This window comes from Halichoeres trimaculatus, unplaced genomic scaffold (assembly GCF_033239565.1).
Source record: "Halichoeres trimaculatus isolate MK-OKI-2021-1 unplaced genomic scaffold, fHalTri1.1 fHalTri1_scaffold_1, whole genome shotgun sequence".
NCBI classification, from domain to species: Eukaryota; Metazoa; Chordata; class Actinopteri; order Labriformes; family Labridae; genus Halichoeres; species Halichoeres trimaculatus.
In genome coordinates, this window is record NW_027437179.1 from 17,216,257 (window position 1) to 17,235,734 (window position 19,478).

The 19,478-nt window shown below is 40.6% G+C and overlaps 1 protein-coding gene across 1 annotated transcript; it reads right to left on the reverse strand.

The window, feature by feature from the left end:
- Positions 1–296: 296 nt before the first annotated feature.
- On the reverse strand, positions 297–18,462 carry sfmbt1 (Scm like with four mbt domains 1). Its single transcript, XM_074666806.1, has 21 exons — positions 18,213–18,462; positions 14,507–14,563; positions 14,309–14,403; positions 13,613–13,856; positions 11,555–11,643; positions 10,550–10,802; positions 8,569–8,666; positions 8,292–8,393; positions 7,858–8,017; positions 7,627–7,709; positions 6,099–6,225; positions 5,656–5,769; positions 5,431–5,473; positions 5,240–5,307; positions 4,977–5,116; positions 4,381–4,490; positions 3,839–4,014; positions 3,011–3,189; positions 2,702–2,926; positions 2,159–2,287; positions 297–1,999 (listed from the first exon to the last, which is right to left on the reverse strand). The coding sequence occupies exons 2-21, from the start codon at positions 14,529–14,531 to the stop codon at positions 1,859–1,861; spliced, it is 2,601 nt and encodes an 866-aa protein (XP_074522907.1). The 5' UTR covers positions 14,532–14,563; positions 18,213–18,462; the 3' UTR covers positions 297–1,858.
- Positions 18,463–19,478: the final 1,016 nt, after the last annotated feature.

Below are 19,478 nucleotides of genomic sequence, written 5' to 3' on the forward strand. Positions count from 1 at the left end.
ATCTCACAGCACTGTCACCGCTTTGAAGACAACTCTGATGACGTTATGGTCAAAACTTGATCCAGAGACAGTGCCAGGTTGTCTCCAGGCTATGATATAGGCAAAGGGCGGCCATATTGAGATGTAAATCTTTTAGGTGACAGAGAATAAAGTATTGAAACTGTGTTCAATGTTTGTTTTGTTTGTCTGCAAGCATTTTTGGATAGTACGGAAAAAACAATGGGCAAATCTTTCTGGCCCACCCTGTATGCCATACACGGAAAGTCAGTAGTCATTGTTCAATGTTTAATTCAAATTCTTTGTTTAAAAAGCTGCTTTGATCATCAAACATAAAATTAAAAGCTGTTGCATTGCTTAAGTACAGCGGAAACGACAGAAGGTTTAATTCACAAAAAGAAGCACAACACTATAAGTCTCACCCTGGCAAACAGAGAAAACTGGTTAACGAAACATTCAGATTATCATCCAACTTTAAAATGTCATTATTTATTTGAGTATTAAACTGACTGAAATTAAATGGCTCAAGTAATTAACTGTAGCTGAATTTGTTTGAACCGTACACACCAAGAGAAAATTAGTTCTATTCTGTGCAAACATATCATTTAAGATTTACACATTGCTTATGCTGAAAGTTAATTGCTCAATAATTTTCCTTCGATCACCCTGTTGTTCTAGTAGACATTAGGTTATGTACATTATTTACAAACAAGCACTGTCATTTGCATAAATCTATACAGTGTACAGTTTATCTTGTGCTTTCATTACAGAATCCTTGTAAAACTGTAAACCACTCTTTCATACTGCAGAAGCTTAAACAAGACAGCAATTTGATCTAACAAAAAAATGGCCCCTTCTGCATCTGTTGAGGAAATTGTATCTGAATTCAGCAGGTTAACATCAGCAAAGGCATGACAATAGTATACACATGTAATATTAAACTAAACTCAAACTCCTGTCATGCTTTTTGTTGGAATATATGGGCATATATATAGTTTAGTATTATTGTATCTCAGGCTTCACAGAAACTGCCATTAATTCAAAGCAACTAATTTTTTGTTCACTATAAAAGTCTTGTCAGTATCAATGGGTGCTGCTCATGATTAAATCAAGCAACCATCAGGGAAATGGTTCACAATCTCTTAGTGTTCCTATAATTAGGTTTGGCAGTGGAATGGTTAACAGAAAAAAAGTTTTTAGTCCAAAATCTTGTGTGTATAGCCAATTGCTCTACAAATGTTTAACATCTTTTCAGCAAAAATAGACTTGGGTGGACAAAAAATTGTATAGCTCACCAAATTCCTAATAAAAGCTTATGGAGGTATTAACTATTGAAGACAGCAGTGCAAAATATGAAAAGACAGATCATGACGATGAGGTTGTAGAGTAGGTGCTTAGTCACATTTACCAAAACAGAAACAGAATAACATGAGAAATATCTGAGACACTCTGCAGCCACAAACACATTTTGTTTTTTTTTGTTTGTTTTTTTTAAACACAACCACAAAAAAAAACCTGTTTGAACCAGAAGATGGCTTTCTTTTTGAGTCCTGATCCACAAAATGTGCTGAGATTAATCAATTAACTTAGTTTATGGCCTTCAGTTCTTCTGTCTTGTAGTCTTCTGTCTGTGCTTATTCTGAAGAGCACATAAACGTCCTTTAATGGTAAGTCTTGACTTCTTTGTTGATTTTCCAGGGGGCAGAAAAAGTAGCTTACTCGGTCTCATGTCTGTGCTTGTCAAACATGATGTAATAAATGCAGGATTCATAAGGGTGTTCAGATTTTGGGAAGTACTTATTTTTTTGCAGGATAAATAACAGTACGGGATGTGACACAGTCCAAGTTCATACCCCGTCAGCTACGTGGCAAACTGTTGATAAAATGCCAGCTTTACTCTTTCAATGTGGTGACACAGCTTAATGGCTGGTCCCAGCTTTAAGTCCATACACTCTTGCACTGTTGGGAGGTTCAGTAGCAGCAGTGCTTGTCCATCGATCTCCTGTAAAGACATAAACAGATGTGAGGCATCTTCTATCAGTGGATATGACACAATGTTTTGATTTAGTGGCTCTGGATACAATACACCAGCATGCTGCCTCTGGTATATTAGAGAGGAGGAAGGGGAAGTGTGTTTATCGAGTATGTGAGTATTTCTTACTTGATCCAAGAAAATCCTTGCAAGAGGTGCACAGTCGGTGGTCCTGATAAAGCGAACCACATCAGTAACACTCCACTCCAGGGGGCTGGTGTCCAAGCACAACTTCTGAGGGGGCTCAGTCTTTGAGGTCTATAAACGCACAAACAGGGTGAGTCAGACAGAGACTATGTGAGATCTCAGGGCTGAAGTGGAAAGGCTAACAACTTATTTAAAACCAACAAATTGATGCTGAGCAGAAAGGCTGCCAGACAAAAACATTTCAGAAGAGAAACACTGGAATTCTTGTTAATTTTTCTGTAATCTGTTCAGGTCACAGTGAACGTATTGTTTAAAATCCTACTGGAATGGATTAGACATTGGGCAGTTGTTTCTGAAGGAAAGGGTCAAAGGGTTGGGTTGTACTAGAGGTGCATATTAGAGTTTTTCATCAATAAGCTCAGTGTGTCTCTATAATGACGCCACAAGGTAAATATCTTCAAACTGTTTTTCATTTCTTTAATTTCACGATGAGGTCTTTCTTTACCCACTGCAACCTTTTCTTACCTTTGGTGAAGGCGGTCTGTTCTCATCATCAGAGAATGATGGTGAGTGGGGTTTCCGACGCCGGCGAGTGGGCCTGGGTGTTGCTGGTGGGGAGGGAGACGGTGTGGTGGGCTGTGACTTCCCGAATGACTGTTCAGAATCATCCTGAAGATCATCCTGCAGCTCTGAGCCGGTGTCTTCGCTCAGCGAGTCGTCCTCATCCAGATCTTCCTCCTCTCCACTGCCCTGTAAGCCCACGGTAACCTCCGTCAGCACAGATTCCGAGGAAATCAGATTTGATTATTGATGAAGCGTATATGAAAGTATTACCTGAGGAGATCCAGCGGGTGTGTTGTCCACTGAAGCTGAGGAACGTCTCTTTTTGTGCACAAAGAGCTGCTTCCTCCTCTTCCTCCTCCTCCCTCTTCTCTTTACTCCGCCCTCTAGATTGGAGTGGCCACCAGGTGGTCGGCCTACCCGTTTACTTTTCTTCTTCCCATAGTAGTATGCTGATGAGAAGACAACACACTATGTGAGCAATAAACAGGGTTTTTATAATTCTCGAGTAACAGGCATGGGTAAATATGCTGTAAATAGTAGTGGTGTATGGAGGATATGTCCTGTCATGAGCGGTTTGAACACAAAACAGATAAAAGAGACAGTATAATCAGTAACTGTTGCTTTCAAATTGCATCAGTTTCTGAATCTCAAAAGCTGAAGAGCAGCATCAAGTAAACATATCTACAGATCTGTCACTTTGTGCTGTGGATATAGCTCAGCTCGCTCACTTCCTGAGACTTCCGGAGACTCAAACCAGCTCTTTCTCACTTCACACAAACTCTTTATTCAGGAGGGAACAATCATGTACCCACTGATCATTTCTTTTTAAGGTCAACTCAAATTAAAAAAGCTGCGAGTATATGACAAGAAAGATGAATAAGATTAGCGATAAAGGAGACTGAGCCTGAACTCACGAAAAGAGCTAAGGTCACATCTGACATTAAGTGTACAGATTTCAAAGCTGTTAGAAAAATGAATCATAGCGCTGGGAGGTTGTTATAACTGCCTCCTTTGATAAGAAAGCAGCCACCTCACATCATTTGATGAATCATATGAAGCTCTACAACCTGCAGTCACTTGGTTTTGTAAACCACCTACTGTATTTGGTCTTGGTGAGGACAGAGCAGTTCTCAGAGCAGCGGTCCAGAACCATGCGAGGTCCAAACAGGTTCGGGCAGCACTCCAGCTTGATGCAGGTTTTCCTGCAGAAGTCTGCCACGCGGTCTGCTGTGCGAACTATTTCCACTGTAGCTCTGTAACTCTTTCCCTTGTACCTGACAAAGAACATCAAGAGTCTCAGCAACTGTAAATTAAGACATCTTTTTTTACATTTCAAACAAAAATCAACCAGATAGATTTAGAGAGTAACACTAAATACATCAAACTCTTGTATCCAAGTAATGCTCCGGTTATATATACAACAAGTAGCGAGTGCTCTCTTGAATGAAAGCCAGAGGATGTTGGCTAATGACTGCCTCAGTGAAGTATCATGGAATTTGCATGGCTGATATTTACTGCCGTTTGTGAATTCAAGTACTTGTTCATTCCAGCATGTGTCCCAAAACAGGCCAGCTGTTCACACTCCTACTGTAACTAGAGATCTTCTGCAGAGTAGAGACTCTTGAATGTTTCCCTCTTACTTGGCTTTGAGTGTCTCTCCATGGCCTTGCCAGCGGCTTTCCTGGTCCAGCTGCAGCTCCCTCAGCACACGGCTTGGTTTGTAGGCCGAGTTAATGAGCAGAGTCAACACCTGGATTAGAGACAGGCAGAGAATTACCACACACACAGATTACCTGAAGCTGGAGCATTAAGTCTTAAATTGATTAACAGTGTTTTGTAATTTTCACATCAAATACCACATACATTTTAAGACATGTACTGCATCATAATTATTTTGATTGGCAGCAGATAAGGAAATCTGAAGGATCTCTACATTGCATGACATTTTTAAAAGGTGACACTGTCATAGCAGAAAGGACACCTCTACTTATAGATGGAACACTCTCAACCTTGTGTGATTATACTGAAGCCATCAGTCACGTCAAACATGACACAACTTAGTGTTGAACATTGACACACACTCTGCTTTCAGTCATAAACCTAACACTAATGTCTATTCTTCACACGTATAATCTTCAGAATGTTCACGCTCTAAGTTTAGTCTGTAGGAATGCCAATATTGGTAAATTAGAGCTTGATGCAAAGCCTTATTGAGCACTAACATTTCCTCTCTCACCTCTTTGAGAACCAGGACACAGTTTCCAGGACCGATGAACTGAGGCAGCTCTGCAATGCGCCCTTTATTAAGGTAAGGTCCGGAGAAGCAGCGATGATTGAAGTAGATCTTTGGACAGCAGTATTTTCCATTGCCTTGTCCTGCACATGTGCACAAAAAGGGACACAAATAATGAAACCACTATGAAACTCATGGACAGGGATTAGACCTGATATGTCATACAATGAAGTCCTTCACTGACGCCTGAGACATCCCGTGCTCACCTGTCTCTGACTGGGCAGCTAGCTGCTGTTTCACAGCATCAGGGGACGATGACTTTGGGGGGATTCTTCTATAAAGTGAGAAAAAAAAAATGATAAGAATTCCAAGATGTATCAAACTTGATCTTTTCAAGCTCCTTTTATACTAATAAATAAATGAGCAACCCTCCCCCGCTCCTCCTTAATGTACTCACTGTTTCTCAGGCTGCACCACAGCCACCTTCCTCTCTTTCTCAACTGAAACACAAACACAGAGTAATGTAAGCCTTGCTCACTGATGTCTGTGGACCAATGTGAGCCCATTTTTATATTATCGGCTATTTCAGAGGTCAGAGTGACGCTCTGTATAATCAGCATTAGACTCAGTCGTGTTATGGCAGATGTGTTAGGCGTCCATTATGATGACTCATATTGTGTACCTGTGGGTTTGATGGGGTAGACCAGAGGATAGCCATTAGTCTCACACCAGCTGATGGGGAATATGTCCAGTGAGTCCATGTGAATGATCAGCTCTGGCATTGGCTGCTTCAGCCCTGATCAAACATTCACACACAGTGACATTAATAAGTTGTCAGTGACGTAAAGATAACAGTCTCCATTTTTTCTCTGGTGAGGTTCAAAATAAAAACATTGAGCCTCTGTGACATTTAACAGTAACTCGTGGCACAGTTGCATGTTTACACATAAATAGCCTTTGTGAAATAGTCACTTATTTTTCATTTACTTGTTTGAATGAATCTTAACTCAGGGAAAAAACACACCTATATGCTGTAAATAAATGACAAAAGCTTCTGAAAAGTTAGGTGCTACAAAGGAAATGTCACTGTCAAAATAAACACTTTGTCAGTTTGTTTTGTCTTACCTTCCAGGCTCAGCCAAACATACTGCCCTTTGACCTTGGTGACAGTGGCTACGTGAATGTTCTCAGGTGACAGGGGGTTGACAGCCTCAAGTTTCATGGCCTCTTTGAAGCAGTGGTCGCTCTGCTCCTAGCAGGGAAACAGAGAGAGGTTGATTTCACAGTAAGTAACGACTGTGTGGTCTTTGTTCAATGACAAAACGAAAGGCAATTCTCAGGAACAAAACAGCTCCCTCTGTGAGATTTGATTCTGCTGTCAAAAAAATGGGAAAACTTTATTTCCATCACAGTCTCGTACATGTCTCGAAGGTGTTGCATTTTTGCCTGTAACATATGCAACAGCAAATATAAATTTAAAAAAAAATTATGCAAGCCTGTAAATACAAACTTTTGGTGCAAACCCCACACAGGTTAAGAAGCAACATGTTTGGTCACACAGTCGAGTACCCAGGCCAAGCCCTTGTAAATATTTTTTCTACATTTTACAGTTGACGACATTCAACAGAGCACAAATTTCATAGTATGTTAGCTTCTCTGAATTCATGAATCCATTTTGGGTCCTTCCAGCATCTGGTGGTGTGTTTGTGACAAGGTTAAAATAGTTTTGGATTTGTCATTATAGTTTAGTTTTAGTTAGTTTTGACGTTTTTTTTCCCTATTACAGTTTAGTTTTAATTAGTTTTGGAGCAGGCATTCTAGTTTTTATTTAGTTTTAATTTTTGCAACAAGGCTTAGTTTTAGTTTAGTTTTAGTGTTTTCATACCTTATTAACCAGGTGCAGGATTCAAAAAGGTCAGAGTAAATATTTTGTAATACAGTTTATTTTCCAGTCCAACATAGTGCTCACTGCTCAGTCAATGCTGATACTGAACTGTTGGCTGCTGCCTTAAACACAAGAAAATAATATAAACTTAATATAAAAATATAAACATAAATCATATAAATTAATGTTAACATGAATTAAATAAAAATAATAAAAACATAAATTATATCAAACAATATAATATGAGCTTTAATAATTAGAAAAACTTGGACTCTGTAACAATAAAGTCAGACTCAAATGCAAATTAAACTATTACAGATGCTCTGATTCATTGCTCCACTACGTTTCGTGGCAGCACAGACAGTCAGTGCAGTAAACAAGCACGTCCCAGTACGTCGCTGTGATGGTGCCGTACGGCGCTGACAACTGCCGAAAACTGTCGTACAATTGGTTGGGAAAATGTGTCACATTAATTTAAATCCTAAAGGCTATTAATATTGTCAAAAACTGTAACTAAGGACATTTTGTCTTTATTTGGTTAGTTTCAGTTAGTTTTGTGAACACAAGATACAGTTTTAGTTTACTTATTGTTTATGTTTTCTTTTCTAGTTTTTATTAGTTTGAGTTAACTGCAATGTATTTTAAGTTTTAGTTTTTAGTTTCGTTTTAGTTTACTATTATAACCTTGGTTTGTGATGGAGACTCTGGAGCTCTGATTTCAGAGCAGGGTGAACTTAGTGTAAGAGGGTAAAATACAGGCTGACTTACAGATGGGAAGCACTGCTGTGGAGCTGCCTCTGCCTCACACTGCTTCAGATAATCTGCCCAATCAAAGTCTGAACCCTGGTATCCTTTAGCAGACAATAGGAAGAAAGACAGAAGAAAGAAATCCAAACAAAAGAAGAAAGCGGTCAATTAGGTTTTAGAGAAAAAGAGAAAAATTGTAAGAGTGATATTGACTAATCTTGATGTAGCTGGACATCATTAGGCAGAGCAGACCTGGTGGGGGGCTTAGGGGCAGTCCATTCTTGAGGCTCCACTGAGCAGGGAAGATCCCTGGACTGTCTCTGTGGCACAGAAAAGACCTCCCTGCACCATCTGACCCTTCAATACTGCAGAGATTGTCCATCGTCACCAGGAAGTACTGCTCGTTGAACACCTGAAGTGCAGAATAGGTTCAATTTTTGTAGTTTAATAAGATATTTATAACTGATAATTATATATATTTACAATCTAAAGGCAGAAGTCAAAGGATTCACTAATCTGTTTGTTTATACAGTTTTAGTTGATAAAGATTTGATTTCAGTAATAAGAAAAGTAAAGACAGTGTGGTAATGAGGATAGAAGGGATGAACAGGGTCAATTAACAAGAAACTGGGAGAAAAAAGTATTGCAGCGCATTTGAAGACAGATTTGATGTGAAAGTCTGTTACCTTGGTGACAGTGGCAGGTCTGATGGAAATAGGAGCAGCAGGGTCAACAGCCTCCAGTTTCATACCTTCCTTAAAACAATGAGCAGCGATAACAGGCTGTTCCTTTGACAGACACACACACAAACACAAACACACACACACAGAGTCATCTTTAAAAGCTTGCTTCTAATAAATGTTTCAACACCCAGTTTGAAGGACAATTTCACAGCTTTTGATTCACACTGTTATCAAAGCTAGCTGAAAAAGAAGTAACAAAGAAAAGCAGGGTTGGCTTTACCTTATTGAACTCTGCAGTCAGTGCTTCATCCTGAGGCAGGTCTCTGATTCTCTGTTTCACCTCCTCCCACTCTTCTGCTGTCCGCAGGGCCAACAGGTCTGAAACAAACATGATGGTGAGGGTATGATTAACCATAATAACATTCAGATTGTTTTCAGGTGCTTTTTAAAATACTTTAAGACAATTTTAAAATATCATGTTTTAATAGAAGATGAACAGGTTAAAAGACGAAAACACATTAAGATGAGGATAAAACCCCCAGCAGCTGCAATTAAAAGCACTTCTAAGAAATTGTTGTTTGATCAGTGACTTGGGAGAGAGTTTCAGGGGGAAGGAAAAGGCTCTGCTGCACTAGGATCGGTTCTAAAAACAGTAAAGAAGAAATCAGCGTTAAAAGGAGCAGAGACTGCAGGCAGGAGTGTGAGAGTGGAGCTGGTCAGTGAGGCAGGAAGGAGCCTGGATGTGGACGGCTTTGAGGGTATAACAGAGAGCCGGTGGAGAATCTGATGGACAGGGGTAATGTCACGGGAACAGGAGTGTGTTAGTGGGTGAACAGCAAGAGTACAGGATGTACAGCAGGATGTACTTGAGTTTAATGAGGGCTTTGCAAGATGAACCATAAAGAATCCTTTTGAATTGGTTAATTCTGGATGTGATGATGGTTCGGATCAGAGTCTCAGCAGCACAGACGGAGAATAAAGGGCAGAGATGTTGTGCTGGAAAACATCTTCACGAAGAAGACCATATATCTGACTGACAACCCATTTCTTCATTTGAAAATAAATTGATGAGTTTAACTTTGGAAAAACAGACAGTGTTTCAGTTTGTTCTTCACATCCAAATAGGCCCCAACAATTTATTCAAACCTTCTCACTAGTTCAAATTAGGGCTGCACGATTATCGCAATCGCAATCGCAATGTCAGCACATGCAATTACGTAATCACAAAAGAGGATATCGCAATCGCAATCGCAATGTCAGCACATGCAATTCAGATTTTTCTCGATGATAACCAAGCAAGTCTGTAGACTCATTATGACACAACTTTTTTTATTAAATCGCAAGCACAATCGCAATCGCAATATTGTCCACCTAATCGCAAATCGCACCTTTTCCCCAAATCGTGCAGCTCTAGTTCAAATAAAAAAAGAGATTCCTTCACTTTGCAAAAACAGCAATTTCATATCCCAGCATGCATGGTTCCAGACAGACTTATAGAGTGATGATACAGAAACAGATAACTTCTGGTTACTATTCTTCCAGCATGTATCAAAAATATTACACCGTCTATGTTCTTGTATGGAGCATTAAAATAAAAGTAATACAATAAAACTTCTAATTCTCTACCGCATGTTGTCTCCAAATCAATTTAATGCAAAACAACCTTCTAATGCAATCTGTTATAATCTCAGAAAGCAAAACAGCAAGTTAAACCCCGACCAAACACACACAAATAGAGGCAGAACAGCATTAAGTATTTTTAGCTGTAGTATCAGTGGAACCAGACCAGCTGTGTCAGGAGACAGATGCAGCCTCTGATGCTCCTTACAGCTCACATACAAACAACTCTGATTCACTTGAAGAGCATTAGATTATTGTATCTCTGAAAACAATGATCTATCTGAGCCTGCATGGAGAATCAATTTCAAGGTCTGGTGGGATACCAGCACAATCTGAATAATGGCTCCTCGTGTTTTATCACTGCACATGTGTCTCAGTGTTGAAAAATGTTCATGTACACCAGATAATGTGAAAACAAAAGAAAAATCACACAGTTAATGGAGAAACTGGAAATAAACATGGGTTTTGTTGTAGCTGGTAATGAAAAATTAGATCTAATGCAGTCTCCTCCTGATCTCTTGACTTACCCTTCTACCTGTTCACATAAATCCTACTTATATTGGGAATAAATCTTGAGATCGAGGATCTATCATCTCCTTTAGCTTCTAAAAGTAAAATTGACCCATGTCGGTGCCACTGACCTGATGGAGGCCTGAGGGTGCAGCCTTTCTCTGCAGCCCAGCCGGGTGGGTGAAGACGTGGGTGGAGGTAAAAGAGCCAGAGGGTTGCTGGTGTGTCCGGCAGGCCGTCTGTGCCCAGAAGGCGCAGCTTCAGCCTTCCTCCGACATTCTCCTCCACCTCAGCAGCCCAGGCTAGACCAGGATCTGTGTTGTCCTGGAGCTCCACGTAGCAGCCTGCAGACAGGAGCTCCACTGGGTCCCTGCCACACTGCGGCTGCAGGGGGTGGGCGGGGGTCAAAGGCGGTGAATTAGAAGTGTAGAGCACTCAAAACAGTTACACAAACGGACACACACGTCTCAGCAAGGTGAGGAATTTGTAAAGGGGGAGAGTGTACTGCATGACTAAATGGCAGAAGTGAAGCAGAGTCACAGAAAGCTAACTAATGGCTCTAAAGAATTTCAAAGGCCATTCTGCTCTCAGCAGCACAGCTTTTGTACCAAACACAATGGATCAGAGTCTTGTTTTTAGTGGACTTGGGACTTCACACTCAATGCACTAACAAGACTTGAAAATAGTCATAAAATCTTATTCAGTTCACCTCACATTCATCTCAACAGGAATTACCAGTGTGTTTATCCTGTTTTCATGACATTTTGAAAAAGGAATAACAACATCCCTGAACCACTGCTTTAACAAAACATGACGGTTAAACACCGTTTGTGTGTGTGTGTGTGTGTGTGTGTAACTGCAGACTAAATGTGGATGACTCTGAACACCTGAGGCCATAAACTGTCAATTTGAAGTTTTTCAGCTTTAATCTCCAAACTTGCCTGACCACTTTAACAGCAATGGAGGAGGCCTGACTTCATTTCTCAGAGCCTCATCAGTTTACTTTACAGGACTGAGTGTTGTTAGTTAATAAAATCAGTTCTGGTAGAAGTGATTATTGTTGGCAGATAGAAACTTGCCCCACCCAGGGTGTTAGGCGTTTCTGACAGGACAGCTGTTCTGTTCCTCTGCCTTACCAGTTCCAGCAGGTTGGCAGGCGCGCTGCACTCCTCAGCCAGGGCCTTCTCAAGCAAAGCCTCCCAGTCTTGGTGTTTCTCACGCACACCTGAGGCAGAGAACACACAGAAATACACACACAGTGCTTATTTAATCACCAAAGAACCAGGTGGGCACAATCACACATACACTAACACTTTTCACCCGTCAGACAGGTAAGGGTATGTAAGGGAATTAATTCAATGAAAACAGAGGATTAAAGCTCATACATATCTCAAACTGTGTGTAACTTTCTCCTCTGTTTCTCAGTTTTTCACACAGCTTTTACACTCAAAACAGACTAATCTTGTTATTTATTTGTTCTGGTATTAAATTCCATAGGTTCAACGAGTAAAAACAGCCGGGTGTTATATGCTGATAAAGCGCCTGTATCAAAAATAACAAGGAGGAAATGGCTTGGTGGGTTAAAGCTTTAGAATTCAAGACTTGTTAGGCAAAACTGTTTCCCTTTAAGTTGAGAAAACAGCTGCAGCAGTGTTTGGGAAACATACAAATATTCTCCATGCTATGCTAACCAAGAGGGCAACCTTGAGTTCCACCTTCAGTGCCTGAACCTTTTACATAGTGCTGCATGATCAGTCAAATCACAATTGTGATTTGAGAATGTGCAATTATGTAATCGCACAAAGGGCTGCGATTTGCAATTTAAATGGCTAAATGTACGCCCCTGCGTATGCAAACTCCACAACCTCATCAATGCTGTCTGCTGCACTGACTCCGTGTGTGTTTGTGTGCATCGTAGCAATGACAGTAAAAGTAAACCAACAATACAACTAAAACTAGAATGTCATAAAAATGTTCTTCTCTCTTTGACACAATAACCCTAAGGACACATTCCTTATGGTCCGTATCAACAGTGCAAAGCGTTCAATAGAAGCTAGATGTCTCATCTTTATAACTCCACACACCTTTCCTTCACTATTCTGATTTCTCACTGGTACTTTTGAGGAGTCTGCTTCAGCTCTTTTACAGAAATATTTACAAAGTCAGAGCCTTTTTTCAGATTATCCTGTGATTGATACATGTGCCTAAATCATGCTGCTCTTTAAAAGTAACACCTAGTAAATTCATATTAAGACAATGAAAATTTATACATCATTTTTTTTCTCAGAACACCTGTACTCTATTGAAAAAAATCCCTCTTTTTTGGTGATACAGATGGATCACGATTTGTGAATATTTACTGTGGGGAGGGAGATCCACAGGCATGGCCACAAATGCTTGAGAAGTAATTGGAGTTTTACCTAGGGAAAAGATGAGTCCTGTCTTTCCACTCCAATATAATTTACTGCTTCTTATTTGTATTACAAATACAGGATCAACAGGCTACAGTTTTCACCAAATTATAATACTGATACCAAACTACACTAGAATAAAGCATTTTTTAATTATTTAAAACTAAAATTAAATCCAATTGTGCTGTGGTGCACCTAAAATACAATAATAATATATAAAAATGAAAGTACTGTGAAAGCTTTCTTAAGTTTTATTTTGAAAAATAAAAATGTCTGATATTTATATTTTTTGTTCTTAATTGTGGAGTATGTATTTCACAAGTACCAATAATATCTGCATGATCGTTTATAACAAAGCATGCAAACTTGTATTATTATTTACTATCATTGCAATCCCAATATTGACAAAGATAATCCCAAATTAATCCAAAATGCCAAATTATGCAGCTATAATATCTATAGTTAAAGGGCTCTACTACATCTCCATTATATTTCAGATCCTCTACAAACTGAGAGAAGAAACAAAAAGAAGATGACTACATCTGTCAAAAAGTAAATGATAGCTTTTCAAATACGTTAAGGAAAATATATATATTTTTAAATCTTATGAACCTATCACTACCACTCATCCTCTGTGCATTAGCTACGCTTAAAGAATCCCTCATTTTGACAGAAAAGAAACAGAGCCACTTTGTTTAAATGTTCAGATGAGGTCTGCAACTCTTAAGCAACTCTCACAGATGACATAAAAACAACATGACTCTAACACAAGCCAAGCCTCACCCTCAGGGGCCCTCATGGTCTTCCCATGCTGGCGGCTCCAGCCCAGTGGGTGGAGGTCTGCCGTCATGATGTCACACCAGAAGTCAGCACGCCGGTCGTCCTGGTAACCCTCGTAGCGTAGCAGCAGTAGCTGCCCACATGTGGTAATGATACTGGCCACCCAGTAAGGACTTTCTGCCTCGGAGCGCACACACACCTCCAGCTTCATGCCTGGGGTCAGTCCTGTCTGCAGGCCCTGATCCACCTGAGACCACAGCAGAGGAACAACTGCATGAAATATTAAACTTCAGGAGAACCTGTTCTGTTCAACCACAGCTTCATGCAAACTTTGCACATCATGCAAAAAAAAAAAAAAAAAAAAAAACTATATTAAATTTTCTTCTATTTAAAGAAAAAAATATAGTATTTGGTTCAAACTGTTGTTAACACAGGAGCTGCAGCAACTTGTGTTTCTTCTGTTGATTTGCTTATGAATGTGTTCCTTCAGAAATGTTCCTCAGGACCTGATTCACAGATTACACTGAGCACTATCAGCCAACACACTCCAAGACTTTGAGTCATGATTTCAAACTAAATACTGTTTGAAACTTACAAGCACTTTCATAAGTGTTTAGTCATTATTTAAAAATAGTCATCCAAACTGTCACGAAATCATTCAGTGATGTGTGTTAGCTGTGAAGACTTGTCAACACCCACATGTTTGAAAGCATGATGAGGCACAGACACAGATCCAGTCTCCTCCAGGTAGTCATCCCAGTTGAAGTCGGACACATCCTGAGCAGAGTCTCCATCTGAAACAGGCACACAACACATTTTTCTTTTTTCTTCCTCAAAGCTGCTTTCCAACATATTACCATTCTCATTTCACGCAGCTGTTAGAAAAGTAGTTCTTACCAGACTCTGGTGACTCCTGACTCATGCTGGTGCCCCCTCAAGGCCAAGATAGGAGCTCTGAGGAGGAACAGAGGAGGAGGATCATAATGCAGGCAGAGCAAATGAATAAATACCAACCCAAAACTCCTCTGGCAGAGTGAAGAAAACCTCACTGTGTTATGCGAAGCTAAGCCTAATCAAATCACTATCCATGTATCCGAATGATCTCAGAGCGTGCTCCTATTTGGAGCAACCGTAAGATTAATGAGACAGGTGATACGGATGGTTTGTAACGGCCCGCTCAGCGGTTTACAAGCTAAACGGTATCAGCAAAAAGTTACACAAAGGGCTGGAAACAGCGATCAAAACTTACTCTAACTGGCTACTTTTGGTACAGTGCAGCAGCATGACACATGTTCCTTATCAGCAAACAATGTGGCAGCCAACGGCTACAGATAACAGAAGTATTATCTGTTGCCTTTCAGACTCATGGATTTAACAGCAACCAAGCAGCAGACTCAAGAAATACAAAGCTTAACAGTTTACAAACGCTGCATGAGGAGCTTAATCAAACTTTTATTTGTTTGGACTCTGAGCAGCTGCACCAAGGACTCTCCCCGCTTCATAAAAGAATCTTCCACAAAGACCTTGGTTAACAAATCAAATCAGAGTTCAGTTGCTTTATCTGCTCCTGGCCTCAGTCTGTACAAAAACATCTCAAAACATAAAGAAGAGCAAGATCCAATGACATGGTGAGTATTTATATTACCGTTCATCTTACACAACGCAGCAGATGGAGCATCATCGTCCTGAAGTGCTTTAAACTTAACTCATCCTGGTGGCTCCACCTCTAAAATAATGATTTTCAAGCTCTGACCGTACACCATTATGAAGTTTCAAACAGAACCTTGACTTGAATGTGGACACACACATCGAGCACCGACACATCAAACTGACCCACAGCATTGTGCAAAAGCAGATGAAAAAAGTTGATACAACAAGAGAGATGGCGTGAATGACAGAGAAAGGAGCACAGGGCGTGACGACAGAGGAGAGCGCAGTGCATGGGATGCTGAGGAGAGCTGCTCCGTCACATCAGCCCCATTCAGCCTGCCTGTCAGGCCCGTCTTTGTCAAGTCTGACGTCTCTATTAAAACCAGGACCATCACCCAAAACAACCCCCTCCTGACGACCAAGCCACCACCGCAACCCCCTTGCTCCTCTGGGATCAGCGCCACCTTTCACCCACGACCCTGCCCCAGACTCCTTCTGTTTTTCTCCCCCTCCCTGGAAAACACACACCAGAGGGCCTCATTGTCCCGAGGTCACAGTCCTGACATAAGAGAGGGAAAAAAAGAGCAGTGGAGACGGGAGGAGGAACGCAGACGGACACTTACAGCCATATTTCAACACCTGATGCTAAATTGAAAGGGTAACTGATGAATTCATGAGGTTCTGATTTGCACTTATGAAATAAATCAACTCATTAACTCCAGTTTATCTTACAGGATGAAGCTGAACAAGGTCTTTTCATAGGAGTGACATGTGTCTTTAACACTTTGAAAACAAATATTTTTAGACTTCTGAGAAATGTCATAAAAAGTGTACGATGTGAGAAGATAAGATAAATACCAACATCCATCTCATTTCACAGCCTTGGCTCTAGCCTTCTGTGAAACCTGATTTAACAGAACAGCACTGCCTCAGCTTGTTTCAAGCCGACAGGAAGAAATGCAACTTCCCCTGTTTCATACACAGTGAGTGGTCTTTATGGACCACAGTGAGCTGCAGCCTCTTTCAGGTTCAGTCAGACTCTGACTGAATCTGAAAGAGAAAGGACTAAATATGCACACACCCACATAAACCTTACAGACACACAAACAAGCACTTGCTGATAGCCGAGATCATCGCTGCATATTCTTTACAAGCACTTACTGAATCATACTCTCATCAAATCTTAGAATAAGATCAAGTCTTATGAACCGCTGAGGTCCCTGGGTAGGAGAGAAAACACTCTTGCTTATACAGGGAAATTAAATTGAAGTCACCTAAAAATGAAAAAAAAAGTCCCCTTAACATTTCCTTTAACACTATTTTAATGACATCTAAGGATCATGTATTATTTATAGAATAAAGCAAAGTTCAGCTTTCTTCTGGTTTGTCTTTACACGTCAACATAACAGAGCCTAGCTGCATGTAGGTTACTTTATGTTATTCAGGTTTGTTTAACACAAAAGTGTGTGGTGGTTAAACTGTAGCTCAAAGTACTAACCGTGTGTTTTTGGTTGTATGACTGAGTCAGAGCCTTTGGTTTTGGTTTCACTGTGAAAGGGTTCAGGCCATCACTCTACCTTCAGCCTTGTACAACAGAAGCAAATGGACATGTTTGCGTCACTTGTAGAGCTCAGAGCATTAAAAGCAACATTCTCCCCCAAATATCATTGTCCATTAATATTTTTAGTGCTTCTTCGCAGTTTTTTTTTTTTTTTTTACACAAATTTTGCTTTTAACCCTAATTTCTAGTAGTGTTTCATTGACAGATGTTTCAAGACTTTGGCACAGGAGAAACTGACACCATCTGGCTGATGGGTGCCCAGCTCTCCAAAAAAGAAAGTAGTTTCTTATTTAGAACTTAGTTAAAATGATTCTGAATATTTTGAACACTGTGCTTCATTTGATAGTAGTTGCAACTGGGTAGAGTGGCACATCCTTTACCTTAAAGCTGTCATTAACTTAAAGCAGGGTACAGTTGAGTGTATTTAAGATCCTGCTTTGGGGAGATGGCCAGTGAATGTTGGACGACGAATTGCACCACACTGAGCTCTTTATGACTGGCTATCCGGCTGTAATTCCAGGTTTGAAAGGGAAAATACAAATTTTCCCAACAGAAGGTACAGGCTACAAAAAGGGCAGCATCATTCGGCTGCACTGCTCTGCTCGTTGTAATCACATAGCGGCACGTCAACCGGAGCAGCGCTGCCAGCGGATCACCAGAGTTGCACAATAGGAAGTTGAGAGCCAGGGGGAAAATAGTGTGCAATAAATCAACGAGGAAAATGAGAACTTCAAAAACGCCAGAAGAGTAATCCAGCAAAAGCAAAATCTCCAAACACTAGCAGAAATCAAGCAGCAAGTTTCTTCATCTGTTCGGTGGGAAAGCTTCTCGGAGCAACAAAAAAGCTGAGGTCGTGCAACCTTCATTATGTAAGACTTTGACATTAGAAATATAGGAAGTTATTCAAGGGCAAATATCTGGAATGTTCCACACAAACCTTGAAGTGAAACTAGCTTAAGGTTACACTGCTTGTACGGACTACCAGCAGCATTCTGAGGCAGAGATGGGCCATTAACGCAGCGGCTTTGCAGAGACTACAGCGCCGATGGTCTAACTTTCACTCTAAGGAGAACATCGTAAATATCGACTGAGAATTAGTCACCTGAAGTCTAATAAATAAACGTGCAGTCCTTACTGTATCCCGACCGTGAGGGACCCATTGAACACATGGTAAAAACGCCTGTGTCCGAGTCAAGTTACTGAACGTCACAGCTTGAGCAATAAGAGCAGGCTGACGAGCAATAAGGGCGCTTACACTCGACCGAAGCCGACTCATCTTTTTGAGAGACGGGAAAAAAGACGAATTCGCCACCACAATGCAAAACAGCGTTGGGAAATAGTTACAAACAACACAGAGTATGTGAATATTTAGTCGCAAAATTCGTCCCTTACCGCTAAGTAGTTTTTCCAAGTCGGTTTTTAGATGCCGTTCCTCTCCGCCTGCTTGCTCGCAGCAATGTAAAGACACCGTGTGGACAACCAAGCAATTCCGGTCTAACGTTTCAAAATAGAACTACTACTCGCAAGAAGAGGAGTGTAACTGTCGTCAACGCAACGACGGGACTTTTTCCGTTGAGGGTTAAATGAAGACACTTCCGGTTGTTTCTGCGCAGGCTCACGCGAGCTTGATGCCGTTCTCGTTCACGACCTCATTCCAATATGGCACAAACGGCCACTGCGCATGTTCTGCCGCCTATATGCCTCTGAGCCCGGCTACATCACACTGACTTCCATCTTCACATACACATGCACACACACATACACACAATAAAATATCACTCTGCCAAATCAAGCCTAAAATCTGTAACGTGCCAAAAAAAAGAATAAAAGCTTTGTGGGGTCTTTTTGTATGAAATGTTTAAAGGACAAAGGGATTATTCTGAGTTCTCGTTAGGCTTTAATCCCCAGCGGAATCAACACTGAGTTAATGGTTGAGTTGGAATTAATTGTACGGAAAATCGACCCTCTTTCGATAAGTGGATTGTGTTTTGTTACTTAAAAGACAATTCATTGCGAAACGAAGCAAGAATTATATTGTGTTATTGAAGATGACCTCGAGTTGCTTAATTTCAATACAATATTGTTCAGTACACAACGACCAACCATGTACAAGGTCTGATTGAGCAACTACTTTAAAAAATAGCACAATAACGCCCTTTCCTAACGAAGTGATATAATTCTGCTGGTACGGTACTTCAGCTTCACAGAGAGCTCAAGTCGTTTTTTTATTGGAGGGGAGGGCGGGAGAAACTGCTGGAAAAAATCCCTTGTTACTATGAACGTAATGATAAAAGTCCACATGTTTTATATCAAAAAAATGATTTCCGTTTTCATCAAGAGTATTTGACGTTTTTATCGCATTTCCTTGAACAATCAAGCCATATCTGCAGCCTGAAACTGGTTTTTCCGCTCTCTTCAACCACATACTTAATCCTCCACAACAGACCAACCCGTCGGTTGCCTTTTTTAACAAAAGAAAAAAAAACATCCGCGTTTTGCATGCGCGGATGTGGAAACTGTTCAATAAATGTGCTCTTAAGAAAGACGACTGGGTCTCGAGGCAACAGCCGTGGAGCCGCGAATAAATAACATGAGGCAAACATATACTTCTAAATTCATCCAGTCACGTTATTGAAGTGTAAGGGTGCTCTTTCTCGA